The sequence below is a fragment of the Syngnathus leptorhynchus genome, chromosome 2 (genome assembly GCF_054491065.1).
Source record: "Syngnathus leptorhynchus isolate UIUO chromosome 2, UIUO_Slep, whole genome shotgun sequence".
In the NCBI taxonomy this organism is placed as follows: Eukaryota; Metazoa; Chordata; class Actinopteri; order Syngnathiformes; family Syngnathidae; genus Syngnathus; species Syngnathus leptorhynchus.
The window spans coordinates 3946559-3971771 of NC_141196.1; the positions used below are offsets into that span (position 1 = coordinate 3946559).

At 43.3% G+C, this 25213-nt stretch overlaps 1 protein-coding gene across 3 annotated transcripts in view; it reads right to left on the bottom strand.

Annotated features, from left to right (window-relative positions):
• Positions 1-310: 310 nt before the first annotated feature.
• Positions 311-25213, bottom strand: part of ptprda (protein tyrosine phosphatase receptor type Da) — a 199021-nt gene continuing 174118 nt past the window's right edge. For all 3 annotated transcript variants that reach the window (XM_085935833.1, XM_085935841.1, XM_085935850.1), the window contains 23 exons: positions 24892-25085; positions 24700-24726; positions 24350-24467; positions 23579-24166; positions 23160-23260; positions 22667-22923; positions 22056-22149; positions 19961-20170; positions 18630-18790; positions 17491-17603; positions 15066-15107; positions 14481-14578; positions 13905-14028; positions 8458-8633; positions 8256-8375; positions 8039-8193; positions 5193-5478; positions 4662-4840; positions 4450-4576; positions 4251-4376; positions 3753-3907; positions 3477-3612; positions 311-3225 (listed from right to left, as the gene is read on the bottom strand). In XM_085935833.1, the coding sequence (XP_085791959.1) occupies positions 3157-3225; positions 3477-3612; positions 3753-3907; positions 4251-4376; positions 4450-4576; positions 4662-4840; positions 5193-5478; positions 8039-8193; positions 8256-8375; positions 8458-8633; positions 13905-14028; positions 14481-14578; positions 15066-15107; positions 17491-17603; positions 18630-18790; positions 19961-20170; positions 22056-22149; positions 22667-22923; positions 23160-23260; positions 23579-24166; positions 24350-24467; positions 24700-24726; positions 24892-25085 (3656 nt within the window). In that variant the 3' untranslated portion in view covers positions 311-3156. The remainder of the gene's footprint in view (positions 3226-3476; positions 3613-3752; positions 3908-4250; positions 4377-4449; positions 4577-4661; positions 4841-5192; positions 5479-8038; positions 8194-8255; positions 8376-8457; positions 8634-13904; positions 14029-14480; positions 14579-15065; positions 15108-17490; positions 17604-18629; positions 18791-19960; positions 20171-22055; positions 22150-22666; positions 22924-23159; positions 23261-23578; positions 24167-24349; positions 24468-24699; positions 24727-24891; positions 25086-25213) is intronic.

Sequence of the window (25213 nt, forward strand, 5' to 3'; positions counted from 1 at the left end):
AAAATGATGATTATTTTTCTTTGCCAGTGATGTGTCGTGACAGGCAGAACGTTTTACTTTTCTTGTACTTCATGACAGGGGATCCAATTCGTCACGTTGCCTTTCATATGACAAAATAAAAAGACCATGAGAAATTTGGAAAAGAAATACCCTAATTAGTTTCTGTGAAAATTTTGATTGGTTTGTGCGCTAACATTTTTCTAAAGCACACGTGTCTCGGCGAAATTAAGAAACACGTTAACGTTGCAAAACGTTTGAACATGGCGGCCATGTTTGATGCCCTGATGGAGGGAATAGAATGAAACGCCAATGCATAACACAGACATTTTTTAATAGAATTCATTTATAACAAATGTGAATTTTTGATTTCTTATACAGACTTCTTTCCCCACCAATGTGACCTAAGTAAGAAAATAAAAAGCACTCCTTTCATTCAGAAAAAAGAAACAATTTACGCTTACAATTAATCAGAGGTAATTGTATGAACAAGCCGTTTTTTTTTGTTTTTTTTTTTACAATTCATTTCTTCATCTTCAGTCTATGCATCCAGATGAGAGATAGATAGAGAGAGCAGAGGAACACAACGTTTATTTCTGTTAATGACACTCCAAGCTGAACATGTGATCTTGGGGCGAGGCGGCAGAATTTTCCAGAGACATTGCTGGAGTAACCGCAGCAACAGAATGGACGCTCTTTTTTTTTTTTCGTTTGTTTGTTTTCCACAATTTTTTTTTTTTAAATAGTTGATACCTTTTTGTGTTATTTACATACACACAAAGTGAATGTTGAAGGAGAGTTGTTTTTTTTTGTTTTTTTTTTTCCATAATGGGTTCAAGTAATATATTATTGGGTTTAGAATCAATAGGGCAGTGCATAGTACAAAGACAGAGAAAGTGCAAATCTTCCTTAGTAGGCCGACCCGGCCCATCTTGCGACGTGTGACCATGCGGCTTCGATCAACAAAAATGAAAAAAAAAAAAAAAACACTTCACCCACTAACAGAACTTTTATGTCTGGAAATGAACAACATAACATATTTATAAGGGAAAGAAAGACCTGGAATGCACATCCATTAAGCGAATGAATGGTCTTTAAAGATGCCAATCAATGTAAATTCTTTGCCGTGATTGAAAAAAAAAATGCATTGTTGAATTTTTTTTAATTTTCATTTTCCACCTGGTGTGAGTAAATTCCGCAATTTGAACAAGCTTTGTTTCTTGCCCAAAAATAAAATAAAACTCTGCTCCCCCATTGCACTATTAACAATACATGTAGAAATTTGAACAAAATAATAATTTGACTCGCTCAAATACCAATGCAATTTTTTTTTCCAAGGTCGTTTAGGAACTATTTGGTAGCCATTATACTTCCCTCATTTACACCACTTAAGATCTATAAATAACTTCTGGATTCTCAGTTGAAATGTGTACAAAACGTTAAGATCAGACTTGAGTGACATTTGTCTTCACCCCCGAAAACATTATGAACTATGATTTTTTTTCTTTTCTTCTCTCTTTTAGCTTTGACTACTTTGGCTTGCTACCCAATACTGAACACACGTGGACACGCCTGAGAGACCTCCATCTTGGAGTCTCACTCATTTGACTGAATAACAGCACCAAATATGTCCTCATCTTGCTCACTTTGAATATTTTACATTTTGAAAATCTGAATTTCCATGACCCCCCCCCCCCCCAACTAGGTCCAGGAACGAGTCGCACCCACCCAGCCACGGTAAGGCCACTGAAAATGACAAAATGATCTTAAAAATGTTTGCATATATAATCTCATGTGACATGGTGAATACTACTGTAAATAAACGCAAATATATATTTAGATATTGACATAGATACTAAAAAGATACACTGAGATGGTATAAAAACAGGCATAAATATAAGGCACTCTAAATGCAAAATGGGAATACGAGAGAAAGGGTTTCAACAAAATACAAGACGTTTCTTTGTAATTTGCCCAATTGTGTGGAGCGGCGAGTGACAGACAGTTGATGAAAAATTCCACGTTTTGCCTGCAGGGGGCGGGACGTCATGACTTCATAACACGTCTATTATTGCACAAGAAAAGATGCACTGAATCAGAATTGTGTCCTACCGATGTGCATTCCAGTGAAACATCACTTTCCCACGCCGTTCGCAAGCGTTCCCCAACCAGAACAATTTCTTTTAGACTTTATATTTAGAATATATATTTTTTTATTTCATGTCTCATTATATATTTATATATATATATAACTTATCTGATTAATTCCTCTGATCATCCTGACATGGAAGAACTAAGATAGTTGATAGCAGCAACTTCATACTTTGCTCATCCCTGTTGATTCCACAAAGCCCCAGTTTATCGGATGGGAGGTGATGGGGAAACAATCGAGGCCAAAAGGTAAGGCTGCCGCTGAGCCATTTCTTTTTTTTTTTTTTTTTAGTCAATCCATGTGCTACAAACCAAAAAAATGTAAATCCTGCACAAACAGCTTGAGAAAAAGGAAAACGTGGATGTCAATATGCTTCTTTCAGTGTGTAAAAAAAAAATGAAATGTACACATTTTCAAAAGAAAAAAAATCACATCAGCTGTATAATAAAGTACTAAAAAACTAAATTAATTATTTGATTTATTCCATATATTTTTTTTTGTATATCCCCTTGCAAACTTTAGATGATGAACATTGAGACTGGAGGGAAGGGGGGGGGGGAGTACTTCAACGTCAAGGTCCGTTCAAGTGATGTCTGGGTTGTCCCGATGGATGTGATTGTGATTTATTTTTCTTTACAATGTGCGTCAAGTTTCCCACGCTCCTCGTAACTCATTCACCCAGCTCGAGTCACATTCTGTGCTGGGTTCGTTTACTCCCAAATAAATCCTTGAAGCAAAAAAAAAAAAATCCAACGAGATGCTTCAATGGTCTAGATTCCATCACTTGATGACAAGGCTGGTTCAAACTTGGATTGGGAAAATACTGTACTTGGTCCTCCAGGGAATCTTTTTTGTGTGTGTGTTCATGTCGCACATCCAACACTTAATGAGTTGTTTGCAAGGAGTTTGTACGTTCTCAAGCAGTCATGTATGGCTCAGAAGAGAGGCGCAACTGGGTTTTTTCTTTTCTTTCCTTTGACGCTTTTCCCTCCGATGCTGAGTCCTTTTTACGTTGCATAGTGATCAAAGCTTCCCAGATACTCTAATCCGGCCCTGTAGCAGAACTGGTATTGATCCTGGAATAACACAAACAAGTGCAAAAGTCAATATTTTGTGTCTCTGATGACAGTACACATTTCAATTTTGTGTGGTCATTTTAGGGCAGTGGTGTTCCAAATTTTTCTTTGATATCAGCATATAGAAAATGAGCAATTCATATTTTCTTATTAGACATGCTCAAATCAATCATGGTTTCTTATCAGTGCAGTTCGTCTCCACATAAGTGTTTGAATACATGCGGTGGGTCAAGGTTCAATGGCCTAAGTACCTCTGTCTGCACCATGGCTGGTCTCTGCGTCCGCAACATCTTCACGGTCTGAAAGATGTCTACGACGCCCTCGTATCTCATTCGCTCCAAGGCAATGCTAAGGGTGATGAAGACTCCGGTCCGACCGACGCCAGCGCTGTGCAATGGGAGAGAGATGGGTAGGTAATGAGAAGCTAAGAAACAAGTAGCACAGCTCGAAGACAAGATTGGAAGTCGTTGAACTCCCCTGAGAAGCGTCAGGCTCAAAGTTTTACCGAGTGTGTTACTTTCACTTACCTACAGTGGACTGAGATAGGCCCATCTTGGCCAAATTGTTCTTTCGTTTTATGTACTTGGCCGATGAAATCAATGAAGCCCTCCCCGGATTTTGGCACTCCTTGCTCGGGCCAGTCTGTGAACTGGAACTGTCGCACCGTTCGCGACTGGCCGTCCTGAAAAGGTGAAAGCGGTCCATGAAGGGGAACACTTTGGAGTTGATGTCTCATTAATGATGCCTTTCAGTGTCAAATGTCAAATATGGCAATTCGTTTTGATGTTAAGCTGACTTTGTCCGTGTCTGACTTAGCAATATTGTATTCCTTTGGTAAGGATAGCAATGCCATTGAGGGAACCAGTCCAACATGGAACACAAAGAAGGGAGCCTCTGCCATTATCTGCGTAAGCCTTTGATGGAATTAGAAAGTCTGGCTGCATTGAGCTGCTCCCGCATTTACGCTTAAAAGACTCTTAGTTTGGGATAAACATACGCTTGACACTATGACAACGTCTGCTTACCCTGGCATCTGTCACTTTGAACTCTCGGAGGATGTACTGCGGCATGTTGTATTCGGCCATGGGGTCCACCACAAAGTACTGGTATCTGGCTGACCTCTCTGCGGGCCAGTACTGGTGGCATTTTTCCTGGGAGAGACAAGCACCATGATATACAACTAGCCCACGGTGTCCAATCTTGGGTCATTTCTCCTAAGCGTACCCTGCCCATTTCTCTGAGCTTGGTTAGCATCACGACGATAGTAGAGTTGTGCTCCCAGAGCATTCTCCAGAAGTCCTCTGTGGTTTCCGCCAATGGTCCCTGTGTGGCAATGTAGGCCTTTTGTTGTCTGAGAAGAAACCGGGGGGGGGGGGGGGGGGGTTAGCATCTCTTCAGTTAGCCGCGATAGCCTCGCAATCAAATGACGCGTTTACCTGTAGCCGTCAATGAAACTTGCGTTGATGTAGTCGGATCCCTCCACGCCCCGAATGGGCTGTAGACACACGCGTGTGGACTCGTATGGCATGATGTTTACAAGGCGGTTCTTGAACTTGTTGCAGGGGAGATTGGCACTGATGAATCGTGATGTGTGGGCTTTTGTGTTGGCTAAACGCTGCATTGGAATAAAAAGAGCAGATGGTCGAATGCTGCGATCCAACAGAAAATATTGCTCAAGACTTTTGGTTTGGCAGATATAGTCTGGGAAAACGCTTGCACCAACGTGGGCAATCTATGGTCAACCAAAGAAGGGGGAAAATTCCCGAGCTGTGTTACAACATGGTCTGCTGGGGTTTAAAGTGTCTGGAGTTGTGTGAAATTTTGCGTACGAAAATTTGGAATGCAGTAGGAATCACTGACGGAACAGTCTGTACCACAAAGAACTAATACTCAGACTCCAAGGTAACTTTTCTAGTATCGTATGTTCAAAGAATTAGCTTGCGTCATTATTCTTCCAAACAACCAACCTTGAACTCAAGTTCCATGCCGGTGACATTCTCTCCGGCTTCTATCTGCGTAAGTTTCTGGATGTACGCGTAGAGGTTCCGGGCGGGCACTTCGGTGGTGCCGCAGTTAACGGCCTCCTGCAGCGCGTCGTGAATGAAGACGTACTGGTCTTCCGTCTGCACCATGTAGTTGCGTTGGGCCCGCATCAGCGTCACATGCCCGTAGATGTCCACCGTCTTCTCGTGCTTGATTCGCTCCAGCATGGCGTCGATCACAATGAAGCAACCCGTGCGACCCACGCCGGCGCTGTCGAGGGGACAAGGAAGACAAAGTTATCTTCGCCAGAAGGAACGAGAGAACTTTCTCGCCAAAGGACTGGATCATTTAGCTCGGGGTATAATTAAACTTGAAGCGCCACAGAGCGGAGACCGAGATTTGGCAGCAACCCTGATCCAGTGGGACAGTTTCTGGCTTTGCGGCGGTTCTGTTTACATCACCTGTGCTTTCAGAACTATCAGGACTTAAAAAGGACCACTGCGGTTGCTAAAATCCTGTTTGTCAACTTTGGGAGACCTGGCACTCCAAAGTAAATAGGTCATTGGATCCATTGATCTTGTGTCTTCGTCTCATGATGGCACATTTGTTTTTCATTTGCTCAGGAGAGAAAAGAGAAGCAAGGAGAGCGCCAACCCGGGTGGGAACATAAAGTCGGACGCCCGAGGCCAAGTCTGCCTAATGTGCCATGCAGCAAATGGAATAAAGACACGTACGGGAGTCATTGGCTTTAACAAATGATCTGATGATCACTTTGAAAAAAGGGCTGACTGAGGCTTAACTTTTTTTTTTTTTTTTTTTACATGACTACATATTTTTTTTCCCCGGTGACAATTCGTCACCCCTTTAGGGTACGAAAAAAAAAAATCAGGCAGCAATGAAATGCGCAAATATTCCAAAGCACAAATCGAACTCCGGCCGACTCTTTGTGATTGAAAACACGTTGGGACTCGGTAGAGTGATGACCAGAGATCCAATGCGTGACAGAGTGTCAGAGATGCGGGGAAGAAGATGAGGCATGTGGGCGGGAGGTGAGACGGGGGACACGCTGTCAGTTAGCTTCAAGACGGAAGCGTGGCATATTTTCAGCAAACGTGCTGTTAAACACAAGAGCGGGGAACAATATTCTTTTTATTGACAAGTGCAGATAAGGCGTCCGTGTATTTGGCAGTCGGCGGGGGAGCTGGCAGACTGACTGCACTAATGACCTGACATTGGCTTCTCAGCCAGTCAGGCCAGCCTGCTTTGGACGTTGACACACATTAAGTGTCAGACTAATGTGCTTTCCAGAAGTTGAGGGAATAAGGGGGTGGGGGGTGGGGATTGTAAAATACAGCTGCACTGAGCCGCAAGAAGATAAAGGATGCAGAGCAGCCAAAGCAATTACATATGTATTGTTACCAAATCTCTGGCTGTCAGCTAACGTGCCAAGCGGACCGACATACACGCACGAGCATACCGGGTTGAGCTGATTTAGTGCGGTTACTGTCGGAAAAAACTTGAACGCAATCCGTTCCGAGGGTCTGTTTGTCCGTCGTCTCCCTCCTAAAAGAAATATTAGTGTGTCGTAAAATGTAACCTTACAGCAAGGATACATTTCAAGCAGTTGGGGGCGGGGTCTTTGAATCCCTTCTCTTTGGTCTGGCTCTAACCACACCATTTTTGCGTTTTAAGGCGAGGTCTGAAATTCCGTCGGAACAACCGAATTTTTTTGTTGTTTTTCACAACTGGGCTTTTTTTTAAGTGAGAAGCGTTTATTTTAAAAACAATAACATGGTAACAGTTAATTTCTCCTGTCAATCATTGTCGAATAAATGTTACATTCTGGTGCTAATTAACTACGGAATATGTTACTTTGAGATTCACGCTAAGCCGCCTTCCTAGTTTTTATCTCTGGCACGTACTTTCTCTTCTGATGGCATTGCAGCGCACTGCCGGGAGTCCGGACACCGATAGTTGGCTCGTTTGTTTCGAATGCGAGAACCCGAGGGGATAAGTCCGGCACTCGTGGGCCCGATGATGTGCAACATGTTTGCAGCGTAGCGGCAAATCTGCGCTCGCTTTGTGGCAGTGCGTGGGGGGAGATGTTGGCTCGGGGGAATGACACCAGAACTCGTTGTACCGTAATGTTAAAAGGTTTGCTGAGAAACTTAGTGAGTTGACTTGTGTGGGATGGAAGATTTTCTTTCAGACCAAATTAGCTTATATACTCGAGTCATGCCCCCATAAACTGTGATCCTCCATTTAATTACTGTTCACAAATTTACTTATTCAGCTCCCTCTTGTGGCTGAAAGAATCATTGCCTTACTACAGTTGCATTCAATTTAATCTGCATTTATTTTTTTTCTTTCATTATAATCTTGAACACATTTTATGTAACTGTTTATATTGCATCATTATTTTATATGCCGTTATCATACACTTTATATATAAAATAAGAAAAAAAAATCGTCTTGTGTTTGGAACACTGGAAAACTTGTTTAAGACGTTAAAAAAAAAATGGCTGGCACTGGCTGGTGGTGAGTGGCAGTGCAAGCTAATAAGGACAAGGGCTATAGAAAAATGAGTTAGTGTGTGTGTGAGTTTGTGTGTGTGTGCTTAACACACAATGAGACTTCTGCTTTCACCCACCTACCATTAAAGCGAATTTGAGAGCTTTTATTTGCTAATGAGTTCATCCATTAAAATGATTAAAACCCCTCGTACGCTGTCATACGTATTCATAGATTCATTCCAGCAAACTAAGAGGTGGAAAAAAAAATCAATTTCATGCTTGAGGTTATTTTTGTCATTTGAACAAGAATTTGCTACCTGCAGTGAACCACCATGGGCCCGGCGTCCGGAGGGTTGCACGCCTTTACCCGTCTCAAGAAGGCCAGGAACGGCGTCGGGTGTTCCGGCACCCCGTGGTCCGGCCAGGCCGTGAACTGGAACTGCCGGACCTCCCGCTTCTCGCTGGAGCCGTTCTACAAAAAAACAGCGGGTCCATGAGAGCCCAATCCTGAATAATGGCAGACCTCTTACTTACTTTAAAAAGTGCAAATGTCCTGACACAGTATGTGGCCAGTTCCACCGTGTCCAACAAAGTCACTTGAATGAGACCGTATGTCTCCGTTGCTCTGCTGGGCCAGTACTGGTCACATTTTACCTGCCATCAAAGCCGTCACATTAGAACATACTCTATGGAAGTAGAGCCAGATCACCCTTTATGGATTTTGATGGTGTCTTACCCTGGATCGCTCCTCCAACTTGGTCATCATGACAACAATGGCGCTCCTTTGTTCCCAGACCATTCTCCAGAATTCACCAAATGTTTCGGGCAGAGCGCCTTGCGTGGCGATGTATGCGTTCTGCTTTCGGTAGCCGTCCACGTAGTTAGCATTGATGTAGTCGCTTCCCGGGATGCCTTGATGATCAATGAAAATAGTTCAATGTGAAAAATTCAATCATATTAAAAAATTAAGACTATATATATAGTTTATAATATACAATGAAAAAATAATAAAATAAAATAAAAATACATATTAAAAAAACATTTTCTTCATTATTATTATGCAAAATAATCTTATTTATTTTATAATAGAATTAAAATAGAGTAAAAAAATTGCAAAATGAAAGAAAAAAGGATAGAAATCATCAGGATTTATCATACCATTTTTAGTGTGATTTTAACATTTATCCATCAAATATCTAAAATTAACAATATAATGTTTATTTTTCCAGCAAATAAATTCATTGCAGTCATTGCCCATCTAAAGTAAGATTAACAAATAGCACCTCCAGTAGAAAAGATGCTATTTGGAGGTCCACCTAATGTTGCGGCCATAAATCTTTTTCATTTTTTCATTTTTATTCTCCCAACTGTAGAAGTGGCTAAATTGCTGTGCAGGAAAACAAGCCGCCCTCTCTTCCTCCCTCCTCTTGCTTATTTTAAATGAAAGGCACCGTTTTTTTTCCCTCCTAATCCAGCGCAAAGAGACAGAGCTGACAGCCAGTCAATGCTTCAGGACTGGCAGTTTCGGGGCTCGGCGCACACATGCTCCACCAAGATAAGTCTCATCTGCATGGACGCCACGTCTCAGAGAACCCCCTCAACCGCCTCCCCCACCCACCCACCCCTCACTCTCCAGCCCCTCCTTCATTCTCCATTCCGGGCTTTCTTTCCTCCCAGGTAACTTGTTGTGGATAGTCAAAAAGTAAAACGTGAAACCACATGTCTGCGTGATGTTGACGTCCCCCCCCTCCCTCCCACCTTGGTCTCACTGTGTTTGCTGTCCACGCATATTCAGTGACGGACAAAAGATAAGACACAATTAAGCCCGCTGTAATTTCCAATTGAAAAGAAAAAGACATGATTTTTTTTTCTTTTTTGCTTAATAGCACTGAATAGATGTTTATTTATGCGAGCGGACGCATTTATGCCGTCTGCCAGTCAGGATTTGCATTCATTATGTCATTCGTTCTGTCTGCTTATGAGCTGGAGGAGAAAAACAACGTAACTGATTGAAACACCATTACACAGTATTAAAGCAGAAGTCAACCTGAAGGAATTTGTTTTTGGAATACACTTTATGTGTAAGCAACAGTAAAAAATATATATATATATATGAGAATAAAACAATAATTTATTAACCTCAGGGGGGCGCCATGTAGGGTATTTTTATCACATCAATGGAAAAATATGTGGAATGTCATGTGACCAAACCAATGGTGCGTTCAAAAATACACTTAGAGCACGCATTGGTTCACCCCGGACGATCGGAAAGTCCACCGTTGCTCAAAGTTGCCATTCGGAAATTTAGAGTGGAACATGAACGGCGTGCCGCTAAGATGGGCAAATATACGTCATATTCTTGCGCAGAAACCCTAGTTAGAAACCCTAATCTTAGAAACCCTAAAAGTAGTTAGAAACCCTTGTTGGAAACCTTAACCCTATTTTTAAAACCTAGTTTGAAACCCTAACCTTGGTTTAAAACCCTAGTCGGAAACCCCAACCCTAGTTTGAAACCCTAATGAGCGATCCCAAAACTCGTTGGAAACCCTAACCCTAGTTTGAAACCCTAGTTAGAAACCCTAATCTTAGAAACCCTAAAAGTAGTTTGAAACCCTCGTTGGAAACCCTAACCCTAGTTTTAAAACCTAGTTTGAAACCCTAACCTTGGTTTAAAACCCTAGTTGGAAACCCTAACCCTAGTTTGAAACCCTAATTAGCGATCCCAAGACTGGTTGGAAACCCTAGTCGGAAACCCTAACCCTATTGTGAAAGCCTAGTTAGAAACCCTAATCTTGGAAACCCTAAAAGTAGTTTGAAACCCTCGTTGGAAACCCTAACCCTAGTTTTAAAACCTAGTTGGAAACCCTAACCAGGTTTTAAAACCCTAATCGGAAACCCTAACCCTAGTTTGAAACCCTAATTAGCGATCCCAAGACTGGTTGGAAACCCTAGTCGGAAACCCTAACCCTAAAGCCTAGTCAGAAACCCTAATCTTAGAAACCCTAAAAGTAGGTTCAAACCCTGGTTGGAAACCCTAACCCTAGTTTTAAAACCTAGTTCGAAACCCTAACCAGGTTTTAAAACCCCAATCGGAAACCCTAACCCTAGTTTGAAACCCTAATTAGCGATCCCAAGACTGGTTGGAAACCCTAGTCGGAAACCCTAACCCTAAAGCCTAGTCAGAAACCCTAATCTTGGAAACCCTAAAAGTAGGTTAAAACCCTGGTTGGAAACCCTAACCCTAGTTTTAAAACCTAGTTCGAAACCCTAACCAGGTTTTAAAACCCTAATCGGAAACCCTAACCTTAGTTTGAAACCCTAATTAGCGATCCCAAGACTGGTTGGAAACCCTAGTCGGAAACCCTAACCCTAAAGCCTAGTCAGAAACCCTAATCTTAGAAACCCTAAAAGTAGGTTGAAACCCTGGTTGGAAACCCTAACCCTAGTTTTAAAACCTAGTTCGAAACCCTAACCAGGTTTTAAAACCCTAATCGGAAACCCTAACCCTAGTTTGAAACCCTAATTAGCGATCCCAAGACTGGTTGGAAACCCTAGTCGGAAACCCTAACCCTAGTTTGAAATGAGGACATGAGGGCCTAGTGAGAAACCCTAATCTTAGAAACCCTAAAAGTAGGTTGAAACCCTGGTTGGAAACCCTAACCCTAGTTTTAAAACCTAGTTCGAAACCCTAACCAGGTTTTAAAACCCTAATCGGAAACCCTAACCCTAGTTTGAAACCCTAATTAGCGATCCCAAGACTGGTTGGAAACCCTAGTCGGAAACCCTAACCCTAGTTTGAAATGAGGACACGAGGGCCTAGTGAGAAACCCTAATCTTAGAAACCCTAAAAGTAGGTTGAAACCCTGGTTGGAAACCCTAACTCTAGTTTTAAAACCTAGTTCGAAACCCTAACCAGGTTTTAAAACCCTAATCGGAAACCCTAACCCTAGTTTGAAACCCTAATTAGCGATCCCAAGACTGGTTGGAAACCCTGGTCGGAAACCCTAACCCTAAAGCCTAGTCAGAAACCCTAATCTTACAAACCCTAAAAGTAGGTTGAAACCCTGGTTGGAAACCCTAACCCTAGTTTTAAAACCTAGTTCAAAACCCTAACCAGGTTTTAAAACCCTAATCGGAAACCCTAACCCTAGTTTGAAACCCTAATTAGCGATCCCAAGACTGGTTGGAAACCCTAGTCGGAAACCCTAACCCTAAAGCCTAGTCAGAAACCCTAATCTTAGAAACCCTAAAAGTAGGTTGAAACCCTGGTTGGAAACCCTAACCCTAGTTTTAAAACCTAGTTCGAAACCCTAACCAGGTTTTAAAACCCTAATCGGAAACCCTAACCCTAGTTTGAAACCCTAATTAGCGATCCCAAGACTGGTTGGAAACCCTAGTCGGAAACCCTAACCCTAGTTTGAAATGAGGACATGAGGGCCTAGTGAGAAACCCTAATCTTAGAAACCCTAAAAGTAGGTTGAAACCCTGGTTGGAAACCCTAACTCTAGTTTTAAAACCTAGTTCGAAACCCTAACCAGGTTTTAAAACCCTAATCGGAAACCCTAACCCTAGTTTGAAACCCTAATTAGCGATCCCAAGACTGGTTGGAAACCCTAGTCGGAAACCCTAACCCTACTTTGAAAGCCTAGTTGGAAACCCTAATCTTAGAAACCCTAAAAGTAGTTTGAAACCCTCGTTGGAAACCCTAACCCTAGTTTTAAAACGTAGTTTGAAACCCTAACCTTGGTTTAAATCCCTAGTCGGAAACACTAACCCTAGTTTGAAACCCTAATTAGTGATCTAAAACGTGTTGGAAACCCTAGTCGGAAACCCTAACCCTAGTTTGAAAGCCTAGTTGGAAACCCCAATCTTAGAAACCCTAAAAGTAGTTTGAAACCCTCGTTGGAAACCCTAACCCTAGTTTTAAAACCTAGTTTGAAAGCTGAACCGAGGTTTAAAACCCTAGTCGGAAACCCTAACCCTAGTTTGAAACCCTAATTAGCGATCCCAAGACTGGGTGGAAACCCTAGTCGGAAACCCTAACCCTAGTTTGAAACCCTAGTTAGAAACCCTAATCTTAGAAACCCTAAAAGTAGTTTGAAACCCTCGTTGGAAACCCTAACCCTAGTTTTAAAACCTAGTTTGAAACCCTAACCTTGTTTTAAAACCCTAGTCGGAAACCGTAACCCTAGTTTGAAACCCTAATTAGCGATCCCAAAACTCGTTGGAAACCCTCGTCGGAAACCCTAACCCTAGTTTGATAGCCTCATTCAGGGTTTGGCAATTACTTTTGGACGCGGGCCAAAAAAAATTCAGACAATGGCATCGTGGGCCATTGCTTTTTTTTTCAAGGGGGGGGTCCGACTATTTGAATTATTAATTATTATATTATATTAAAATAAACATCATCTTTCTTTTAAAATGCATCTAATTTAATTCTATTTGAACAGACCTTGTTATGTTGTTAATTTAACGAAATATATTCTCCAAATGTATTTTAGGAGAAAAATATTGTTCAATAAATTTCAGATTGTTTTGACTTTCCTTAAACGACAAGGGACTGTTGTGAAGCAACTCTGACCCGAGTTCATGTTCTAGTTTATCTAAAGAACGTAATAAAAATCGATTGAATTTGTCTGCGTTGAGGATAATAGCTGTCATGAATGTGCCAGGGACATTTTTCTTGTCACGTATTAGCCCGTAATTAGCCCATTTTTGCTATTAGCATTCTGTTGAAGAACTGTTTTCATGTTCTACATTTGTTATGGAAACGTCCTCGTTGAGCGTGTGATGCATGTTGCAACTGCTTTACGCTCGAGTTGCGCACGGCATCTACATATGCATATTTCGCCTCCTTAGTTCTCGTTCAATGCGCCTGCAGAGACTTAATGTGAAACCCGGGCGCGGATCAAAACATAATCACGGCGCCACAGAGAAATACAACTTACTGCCATCTCTCAGGTTTTTGCAGGTGATTGTTCAATCGGACTGGAGTGGCGCACTCAGAGAGGTGTGGTTGGGTTGGGGGGATGGGGGGGGGGAAATTGCCTATTTCAAAAAGCCATCTATTTCCCCGCGAGCACCCAGGGCATGAAAGCGTGGGGGTGGAAGACGGGGGGTGGGAGGGGGAGTACAGTGTGGTCATGGTGTGATGAAGCAAGACGGAGGAAAGGTGTATTATACCGTCAATGGCGCAGAGCAAGACTCGCGAGTGGTCGTAGGCGATCACGTTGGCGTAGCGGTTCTTTGGTTTGTTCACCTCTAAGTTGGAGTGCTCCCAAGTGAACTGCTGCCCCGGGTCGATAGACTGTGGCGGGAGAACAACAGTGGCCGTCAGTGAGACAGTATAATAATTCAAAAATAAATAAATACAATTTTTAACGACATCTTCAATTTCTTTGTACCTCTAAAAATGACATTCTTATTCTTATTCTGCTTGCATTTTTCGGCTCTTTTAGAAACACCCAAAGCGCTGTCTGAATAGGAATTGGTGTCAAAGAAGTATGGGACAGCTTGACAAGCTTTGAATGAGTTAAGTTTAGCCTGGGTTGTTAGCGGAGAATTCAGAGTCTATTCCCTGTGTATGTGCATACACATCGTTTTCTTTCAGCATCAAATAATCAGTAAAAATGATTCGCTTTTATAGATAATGTTGAAATGATAGCATTTGGGATTTGGACTATATTTACAGCTTAAACTATGACGTAATAACGCCGGACATGTGTTTTCATTAGGTTGGCGGCTCTTATCAGCGCTCACCTCGTACTCTTGTGAAAACTTGAGGTTGTCGTTGGCTTTCAAGTGCTCCAGATGCTCCGCCAGGTCCATGACGGGGATTGGGGGGTGGCTCGCCATACCTGTCAGTCGGAGAGAATCGCAGGTCAGTCGTCTACCATGCTTCCGTTTTGGGATTTCCACAATAAAATACCCCCCCCACCACCAAAAAATAAAATAAAAAAAATCAGAACCCAAGCGCAAGCAAACTGATTAGATAAGCATGAGCAGTGTGGAGGTGGAAGATTTGATCGAGTTAGCTTGTGTGCCATGCTTGAATGGAGACGACATGGAGGCCAATGTGTCTCCCTACGGAGAGACAAGGGTTGTTATTCCCATAGAAAGCTAGCTTGGGAAGTTAGCATGAGAAGGAAAAGATGTTAAGAGAGAGAGAGAGAGAGTTCTACTTCGGAGTGATGATTGATGTTCCCCGCCTGTCATTTTCTCGCCTCCCGCCATGACACGGCGTTAACACCAAAGCGGATTAGATGGAGATAGGAGACTAGGCGGGAAAGAAGGGAGGAAGGGGAGATATAATTCATGGCAAATGCGTAATTGAGGCCAACTAACTTGACAAATGGAGGCTACTTGAGTGACCGGACGAGCGCGTACCTGTGGAGGAAATGGTCGTTAAATATCGCCATCATGGCGGCCGTGTGAAGTGTGTACAGCCCTGTTTACATCAAGCGGTGCTAAACAAGTGATCGAGATTTCTGGCATACCAACAGTCTGTAGTTCTCGGAGCAAACCGTACCGCTTGGTGCAAACATGGTGTCAAGACAGTGAAATGATTTGCGTGTGTGCTCAATGGGTTAATTATTAGTGACGTCATGCTAGACGCTAAGCTAGGCCAGCGGCATAAGCAGTAACTAGCGCAAATCAGACACGGGCGTTTTAGGTACAGTACACTCTCTGTATTCACAAAAGGACTGGGACCGAGCATGAGTAATATATATATTGATAATTGTTTATATTTATAGTTTAAACCGTAGGTGTCAAACTCACAGTCTAGATCGCTACATCATTTTATGTAGCCACTTTAAATTTCTTGCTAAATAGAATTTGTCTCGACTTGAAACAACCATTTCCTTTTACCAAATGCCGTCTTAACAAACAATTGCACATTAAAATATTTAAATGTATAATAATAATATTTTTTAATTTCACATAAAATTGCTATTTGAATTATTAATTTGTTGCTCAATTATAATAATCCAATGCACGGGCAAATTTGCTTCTGTAAAAATACCGTGTGTTTTTCAGTCAAAAAGACAATGTGGCCTGCGTAAAAATTGAGTTTGGCATCCATGTTTTAAACCATAAATAGACTACAAACAATGTTTACAAAACCAAATTATCCTTAAATTCTTAAATTCTCTTCTCCTTATCCAGGGTTCAGGAGTTCATTCTAACGCACAAAAGACAAAAGTTTCCACTCAAAGTTGCCCAACCTTGACACGCTTACACTTGAATACAGGCGCAAGGCGATGAGGCTCATCCACACTTGCCACAATGGGAAGTAGAAAACTGCACTCCAGCCTCTGGCCAATGTTGCGTGACACGAGTGGCGGTGCTCGTTCCCTCCTCGAGTCGCCGGCACAAGTGGGCATTAGCTAATGGAAGCGAGGCCTCATTTTCCCATCCACTCTCACATCTCCCTGAAAGGGTGTTTCTATCGCAGCTTGCTACTTAAAATCCATTTCCACCAGCGGGTGACAATGAAAGCACCATTCCCGTCGGTCGCTCGAGCATCCTCAAAAGATGAAAACGCCCAATGATGGTTGGCAGCACGGTAAGGGGAGGGAAAGAGGTCGTCCTGTATTGTCAGACAGTGGGAGTAAAAGTATATCCTGTACTTTTCAAAAGAGCCAGAAAGATTGTCTGGCCCAGGAGGAGACTTGAATAGCGGATGGACGGGATCACTGGAAGCCAGAAGAAGAAAAAACGTACAACGACCCGTAATGGTCTGAAAAGAGCTTTCATAAATATGCATCATCTTTTTTCTTCAAATGAGCCTGCGGGGATAATTCATCATCCTTTCATATGAGTTGATGTGGAAGATGGCGCTTTGATAAAGCAACGTTATTGGTTGCGGCCCACGTGTTCCAAAGCAGCCGGTGCCAGAAAAAGACGTCCCGGTTGATAAATGGGCGTTAGATGATTCCATGCAGCAGCCAAAACACCATCACAACAAATGAGTAAATGCATCTCATTTGCATTCACCGTATTAACCGTAGTCCGCCCAAGTCGAAGCTATTCCGACACAGAGATGCTACCAAACACCTCATACTCGAATCAGTATCAGTTCTGATCCCTGCACCACTTCCAATGTCGGGTGCCAGTCTTAAAACTGGAATTTCCTTAGGAAATGGTCTGGAAATGTTGAGAGATCGTCGTTTAGCCGGAATACCAAAAATCACACGGACTAAGGGCCTTGTATCACATGATCTGCCCATGTAAAAATTCCAGAGTTGTTTAAAATCCTTCATCACTCATTCCATAATTGCCCTATGCTTGTCCCAGTTTTGGTGAGTCAGTTCCCCCCAAAAAATGGACAGACACATTTTCCAGAACCATTCCCCAAGTCTAACTTGAGGCTTCCACTTGGATGAGACATGCCCGGAATATCTTTCAGCTCTTCATCGAAGGATGAGGCCTGAGTCTCTGCGTAGGAAACAACGTGCTCGGATCCTAGACCTTGTACTTGACCTCACTAGCTAGATTAGAGGTTAGTGTCCGTAGTATTCAAGAGGAACCCTTAGTCCGAGTCACAGAGACTAATTCCTTCAAGAACTTCAGTCGAGGACACCTTGTACTGATCTTCACATCTAGTGATTGCATGTGCAGCTAAGATAAGAGATGACCTAGTAAATTCACAGAGTCAGTGTGACACTTCCAAACTCCTTGAGGCACAACACTCGGTATTAGCCAAAAGGTCAGGTGCATCAACCGGTAGTATTTTTTCTCGATTTCGCTTAATCGGACCAGCACTCACCGGGTGTCTGAAAGTTGAGGCGGCGAAGCTCAACGGGGTCGGTCGGGTGATGCAAGGGCATCTCCTTGCTGTTGGGCAGACTACCTTTCCTGGCTTCTGATTCAGCCCTTTTCCTGCAGCGGGGAACAGTTTATTTTTATTCAGGCAAAGAATATTTGGTGAAAAAAAATGAGGGTTGACCATTTTTGCAGTGCAACTGTGGAGCAGGACTTTGATTCAGCTCTGTGCTGAATTCTGAGACTCGTGTCATTGGTTTATTTCTTTTAAAAGGGGCAAGCAAGTTTTTGCTTCTCTGGCTCACTTACCTGTCGGGTTTGCTGTTCCATTGGTCAGCAAGAAGAGAAATATCGAAACAAACATGAGCTGGTAAGAGTTTTGGCTCCATAAAGTGAGATACACAGGAATAAATAGTGAGAGCAATCATATCTCAGTCTTGGCTTTTTTTTTTTTTTTTGTGAGGACTTGCTTGAGAGCTGTTACTTGGTTCTACTGCAGCAGGCTCCATTTCAAACAACACGAAGAGCAGCAGGTGCAAGCAAGATTCAAACATTCGAGCGTTTTCAGCTGATTGCTTCTTGTTGGAGCATAAAAGTCATCTCCTGGCTTCTAATTACTCTTTGTCTTTTCCTGTAACCTTATTGATTCATCAGGACGGGCTACATGTATTCAGATTTGCCAGTACATTTGGTACGGGAGTTACTAGAAATGGAGACTTGGTCACATGATGTGATTCAAACTTGTCAATTTTAGGACATTCTTAGCTAAAACTTATGAAAGACCCGAGTTAATTTTGACTTGCTGGTTTACATTTGAAAACGGGAATTTCACCTGGCAACCCACCTTTTCAATCAAGTATGGATGAATTACCATAGATGATTGACACAGGATTTAAGGATTACGCTTTTCATAAAATTGCAGAAAATTTGAATTACCCTCAAAGGCTAGCAAGCAACGTTAACTTTATAGTTTAGCTTCTTGTTTGCTGATTGAACTTATTGAAAGGACATAGTAAGACCGAGCAAGATCGTATGATTAGACATGACAACCCAATTAACGACTCGACATACTTTCTTTGAAAACATTGACACTGCTATCGCTAGTTCGTGTCATGTTGAGTGTTGTCTGGTTGTAGCGCTCACCTCTTGTACAGCAGAATGGCGATGACGATGCATATGATGAAGACAACGGCGAGCACCGGGCCCACCACCCAGATGAGACCCTCTTCCTCGTCGATGATCGGCTGGGGGTCGATGTCGGCCGAAACCACCGGGTCGGAGTACGGGCTTGTGGCGTACATGATCTAAAATGATGGACATTGTACAACAAACAGAATATGTTTTTAGGCTTGGGCCCCATGAAATCTACTAAGCTACAAGTGGCCGAGTAAAATTTGCAAAAATAACGTTTATGGAAGTGTTAACGACTGAGGACATTGCTAACCAAAACAGCAGTCACTCTGAAACCTTCAGTGGTACTAATGAGCAATTTCGTTGATGATCTCGGGCTAAGAAGATTTTCTTTAACGCTATTAGCTTTTCCCATTGACTCTAAACGGTAGTCGCTTTGCAATGTTGTGCGGCGGGGCCGTGTACTTTTCATCAATCCCGAACATTTATAATCTTTAATAACAGAAGCGGCACAATTATTCCCTTGCAAATTTTCCAAAGATGACCCTCCGCTATTTGATTGAGCTATTTCATACTCCAGCAGAAGATAAAGAAAAAAAATTGTCCTTTGGGAAGAAACTACACGCATAAGAGAGTAAATTGGAGCTCTTTCTGGGTGAGTCATTATCATTTTACCTGCATTCAAGGTGAGCGAAAAAGTGTAAGAGGCAGGAAGTATACACACCCCTCAAGCTCATCCCATCCATCATCTTGCCTACTTAATCATGCCGCTTTTCTTGCGCTTTCATTTATATACACGCGGGGGCATACACACACACACACACACACACACACACACACACACACACACACACACACACGCACGCACACACTTAGGCTGCAACTGAAGAGATAAGGCAGACGGGACGTAATTAAAGAGACGCCCCGTATCGAGGTGGTCTTGTAATCAGCTCTGGTCTTACGGGGGCTTCTTGCCCTCGGGCTTCTCAAGTTTTACAAATCTTAGAAGGGCTCAAATTAACACGTTTAACCGGGAGCAAATGGCTGCCCACTTTATACGTCTATTGACAGCACGGGGAAAATTAAGACCACCTGGTCGGTCCGTCACGTTGAAATAGTAATGCTCGTAAATATCGAGAACAGGGACTTCGGGTCACCTGTGACCCAAATGAGGATAAGCGTTGAAATATAATAAAAAAATCTGCTTCATGGCAAAGTATAACAATTGTTCTAATTGGTCACTTGTTGCTAGGCAGATTTCACTAGCGTACAGACAACACACTGCGGTCTTTGTGGATTGTGGCACCGGCTCTGTATGAAAACATAAACAGATAACGTCTCACGTTGTCGGATATCTCCAGAGCGGCGAGCACAAAGAAGATATACTCCTGTCCGTTTTGCAGTTGCTTGTTTTCAAAGTCGCCGTAAAACTTTCCATCGCCCAGCGTGAAGTCTTTGGGCAGGTCTCGGAAGTAGGCGGCGATGTACGCCTTGGGCTCCGCCTGCCTGCGGAGTCGGAGGCCTCTGCTCGTGCGGTTTATCTCCTTCAGCAGCTACAGTGTGTGCGGGAGCAAGAGAGGCACATGATAAGATGGGGGGTGCAGCAGCAAACACATGAAAACCACAACAAACCATATCTGTCTGTCAAGATTTCATTTTTTTTTTCTTTCTTGTGCACAAGCTGAAAATGCCGATAGCGGAAGGCAGAGCATTGACAGATCTGACTTATCTCCTCTTTTGGTAGCAAAGACAAGCAGATGAAACAGTGTTACGGCATCAACAATGACGATGTCAATTCAAACTGCAATTATGCCTCGCCATTATTCAAACCATCCGTTACGTAAAATAGAGATGAAATGCTTGACTTATCTGCGCTATTTGAGTTTAATTGAGGTGAAATAAGGTGTAAACTGTCTATGACATGAAAATCAAAAGTGACTAAATTTTGCAAGAAAAGAGTGTAGAAATTATACATTCATTCCTTGCGGTGTCAATAGATTTAATATTTTAGGTACAATGTGGAAGTGAAGTCAGTAACCCTAAAGCAAATATTTGCAAATTTAATAATAGAAGAAAAGAAAAAGGAGCCATCTAAGAAAAAAAAAAAAAAAACCCAGTAGATTCAATTTGGGGCGGCTCGGTGGTGCACTGGATAGCACGTCCGCCTCACAGGTAGGAGGGTGCGGGTTCGATTCCACCTCCGACCTTCCCTGTGGGGAGTTTGCATGTTCTCCCCGTCCCCGCGTGGGTTTTCTCCGGGCACTCCGGTTTCCTCCCACCTCCCAAAAACATGCTTGGTAGGCCGATTGAGCACTCCAAATTGTCCCTAGGTGAGAGTGCGAATGGTTGTTCGTGTCTGTGTGCCCTGCGATTGGCTGGCAACCAGTTCAGGGTGTCCCCCGCCTACTGCCCGATGACGGCTGGGATAGGCTCCAGCACGCCCGCGACCCCCGTGGGGACTAAGCGGTTCAGAAAATGGATGGGTGGATGGATAGCTTCAATTTGACCAACATGCAATGCATTCAATTGAAAATATTTTTTTCACATGAACAAAAAGTTCATTATTGATTATTATTTCCAATACCAATCTACATTGTCATAAGGGAATTAATAAAAATAATTTACAAAATATTTGAATAAACATGGTATCTACTCTGTTTGTCTTTTCCCAAAAATTTGGCCGTATATATTTTTTCAACAAATTAATTCTATGCATCAAAAATGCACTGAGCTAAAATCCATTATTTGGCATGAGAATGCTAATTATGCTAATCACTCCCGTCAAGTCATCCTCGATGTAGATTCACATCTGTGACTCGGGTGCACGGATCATCAACGTGCACGTGCGCCAACAATGGATGCGCCTGTCATTCACATTAAACTGTTTGTGTGTGCGTCTTTTGCTCTGTTTTGGCTGCGGGGCTGTTGGTGCCGCCCGATAATGTCTTCAATCATCTCCGCTGTCAACGGCAACGGAATCTAGTTGCCCTTGGGAAAAGTTGTGAAAAGGTGAGTGCCAGTATTGACAAACAAATAAATTCTGACAGCACGGCGACTTTTTTTGGGCAATCGGTCAAGGCTCCAGACACGGGGCCCCGAGGCTCGAGCTGTAAAAGCCAATGCCAGATGGAATGGGGTGCGAGTTCGCTTTCAGCCATCCCTCCGTATGATATATCCTCGTGCCGCAGTGAAAATATGAGGCACGGCTTCGGAATCTTGTAGCAAAGCTCTTGAAATGGGCTAAATATAAAAGTCAGTGAGTGTGTTGCAAGTCCATAGCCTTGCCTCGGGATTGGAGGCTCGCCGACGACTCTTCATGTAATTGCGACGGCGGCATAGAGGACGAGGACTTGAACGTGCACTTGTACGGCTACTTCACGTCCTCATTTGCATGTGAAGGCTTTTGAAGAGAAATGTGTGCGTCAGTGGCCTGCCTACCTCCTCCAAATTCATCTCGTCTGGATTGTCCCAGGGTTTGAGGAACTTGCCGCTACGTTGCTTCTTCAGGGGCACCACCACGATGTAATACGCCCTGGAAAGAGCGAGATGTCTGGTTCAGATCAGGAAAAGTAATAAAATATAAAAATTAAATCAAATAAAAAATATATTTACTAGAAATGCCCTGGAAAGAGCAAGACGTCTGGTTCAGATCAGGAAAATTAATATAGTATAAAAATTAAATAAATAAATATTTACTAATACACTCTGGAAAGAGCAAGACATCTGGTTCAGATCAGGAAAAGTAATCAAATGTAAAAATAAAATAAAAAAATGTTTACAAATTAAATCTAACTGCACTGGGGGGATAAGTCAAAGAAAAAATTCAAAACTATTATATCCCTGATGCTTCAACCCCCCCCCCCCCACCACCACTAAATGTCAGCAGAAAACCTCACAACATTCAATCACAATCAATTCCTTTTGGTTTTTCTTGAGGTGAAAAGTGAATGGCGCACATGTGGCACACGTATCATTACGCAGTCCATTCGTCTTTGCGGCACTAAAAAAAACATACAGGAAATCCGTACTTCTCAGTGGCAACGACTTACCGGACTTTTTCCGATGTCTGCACGGAAGGGAGCTCCACCGTCACCATGCCGTCCGAGTTGGTCTTGCCGATCAAGTAGGGCTTGGTGCGGAGGATGTCTGGCGCAGTCATGGTGGCCACTCGGTGCTGCAGACCACCGGCACTGTTTCCGCGGTTGGTCAACAAAAAGGAGTACTGCGTCTCCGGCTGAAGCCCCGTGATCAGCTTCTGTGTCAGCTTGCCGTCCACTTCTACGCTTTGTCCATCGTCATACAGGATCTGGACGCAAAACCGGGTGATCTTACTATTTGAAAACACGCTCTACATTCTTTACCAGGATCCTTGCGGCATGCATTTTATGATACTATTTATCTTTCAAGTTCTTCCAGGTCTTTAATGTTGGAACAGAAGGCCTGTTAATTTAACCAATCTAAAAAAAAAAGCATCAACTACCGCAGAACTGTCACTTTGGGTCGAAAGTACATCCATGGGCTTTACTGAAACACATAACTCACCGTGAAAGGCTGAGCGGCGTTGTAGGTGTCAGGGATCTCCCACGTCAGCAGCACGGATGTTTTCATGGCAGCTCTCACATGGAAATTTTTTGCAAACACTGCTAAAAGAAAGGGGGGTAGCTGATTTAGACACGAGAGACCCTCTCGTTGCTTACCGCCATGCTAAGACTTACCTTCCGAACACCCCCAAAAGCGAACTACTGTACCCTGAACACTGTCCTCTTACCTTAACACCAACTTTTACATGTAATGACTGACTTTTAAGACACAAACACATGGGAGGTAATAAATAGCTCGAAGGGTATGATGACTACTTCTTAATACCTTCTTGTGGTTACGCTCTGCCTTGTGGAGCTTGTTGTTAGCTGGATAGGGGAAATAGCAAGAAAGAGCAAAGATGGCTGAGGGACTGGTCATACCTTGATCCAAAGGCTGTGTCCTGATTTGGACACTTGGGCTATAGGGACCAGAACCCTTGCTGGTGAAGGCACACATTTTAATATCGTAAGTGGTATCTGCTTTAAGGCCGTCCAAGACCACTGTGGATTCAGGGGCGGTGATGAAGAGTTCCGAGGGACTGCGCGGGCTGTTGATGTCCTTGTACTGCAGCGCGTACTTGACGATTTGGCCGTTTCGCTCGGCCAGCAGCACCTCTTGCCAGCTGACCTGAATGGTGGATGTGGTGGCGGCGTCGGCCGTGATCCACTGGGGGTAGCCGCTCGGCACGTCCTCATTAGTGGTCACTTCCTTGACCGTTTCTTCACCAAAGCCCACCTTGTTGCGTGCCGAAAGCCGGAACGTATATGTGGCGCCCTTATGGATTTCTCTGGTGGTGTAGTGGTTATCCCGCTCTGGGAACTCGATGACTGTCAACGGTTCCTGGTCTTTCCTGCCGAAGCGGAGGCGGTAACCTTGCAGAGATCCGTGGGTGACTGCTGGGGGATGCCACTGGAGGAGAGCCGTGCCCATGTTGGTGGGACTGACCATGAGCCGAGGTTTATCAGGAACTAGACAGGAGAACAATATTACATGCTTACACCTCATTCGGAATGGCAATAACTTACAAACGTGTACCCTAGCACAACAAAAAAATCAGATTGATCAGTCATGATACCAAACACTATGGGCGGAACATTCGATTATTGTAAAGTGACTTTCTGGCATACCTTCACAAGAATGACCAAACGTACCTGCGCCAGTGGTCGTAACCAGTTTGGGCTTGCTGCGTGCACCGTCGCCCTTTGTGGTATAGGCCGCCACGGTAACAGAATACGTGGTCTCGGCCAGCAGCTCTGAGATGACCATTTCCTGTTGAGACGAGAGACTTCAATGAGGTGCAGGCAATCCGTGGGTATTTATGTACACAGAACAGGCACATTCTCGCAGCTGGGGGCATGCTTCATTGGACAAGGATAGGGATGGTTGGGTCTTAACATTACAGCTGGCTATTGATATACTGTAGAAAAGTCACATGCCATTCATGCTGAGGACGACAGTGGAGGGTGGGGGGACAAAACTCAAATCTGGTTGCACTACTCACATGATCGGTTGAATCATCATATTCCCACTGATTAGGTTTAGGGGAAAGAGACAACACATAAAGCCAATAATCATTACTGTTGTCAGCTACGTCATATGATTTGTAATTGGTGTTTTTCCCATACTAAACGTTGGTGACTGTAAAGAAGGTCTAGCAAAGAATATTTGGTTTGGTGTAGGAGGATGTGGGTACCTGGGCATCATCAATCAGGATATCCTTGATGGCGGGCTGTCCTGTGGGCTCCCCATTAAGCATCCTGACATAGTGCACCTGGTAACCTCGGATCTGCCCATGTTGCTTGGTGGGCATCGGCGAGCGCCAGATGACTTTAATTGACGACGAGTTGACAGCTTCCACCTCGACTTTACGAGGTGGCCCGCTAGGAACTGGGGGGACATCATGGGATAGAATGAGGGGAAAAAAAGGTCAACATAACAGTCAACCCCCTTCGCTCGCGGTTTAGAATCTTCTTCCGTTGTGCAAAATAGTGACCCACGCAAAAAAAAAAAAAATA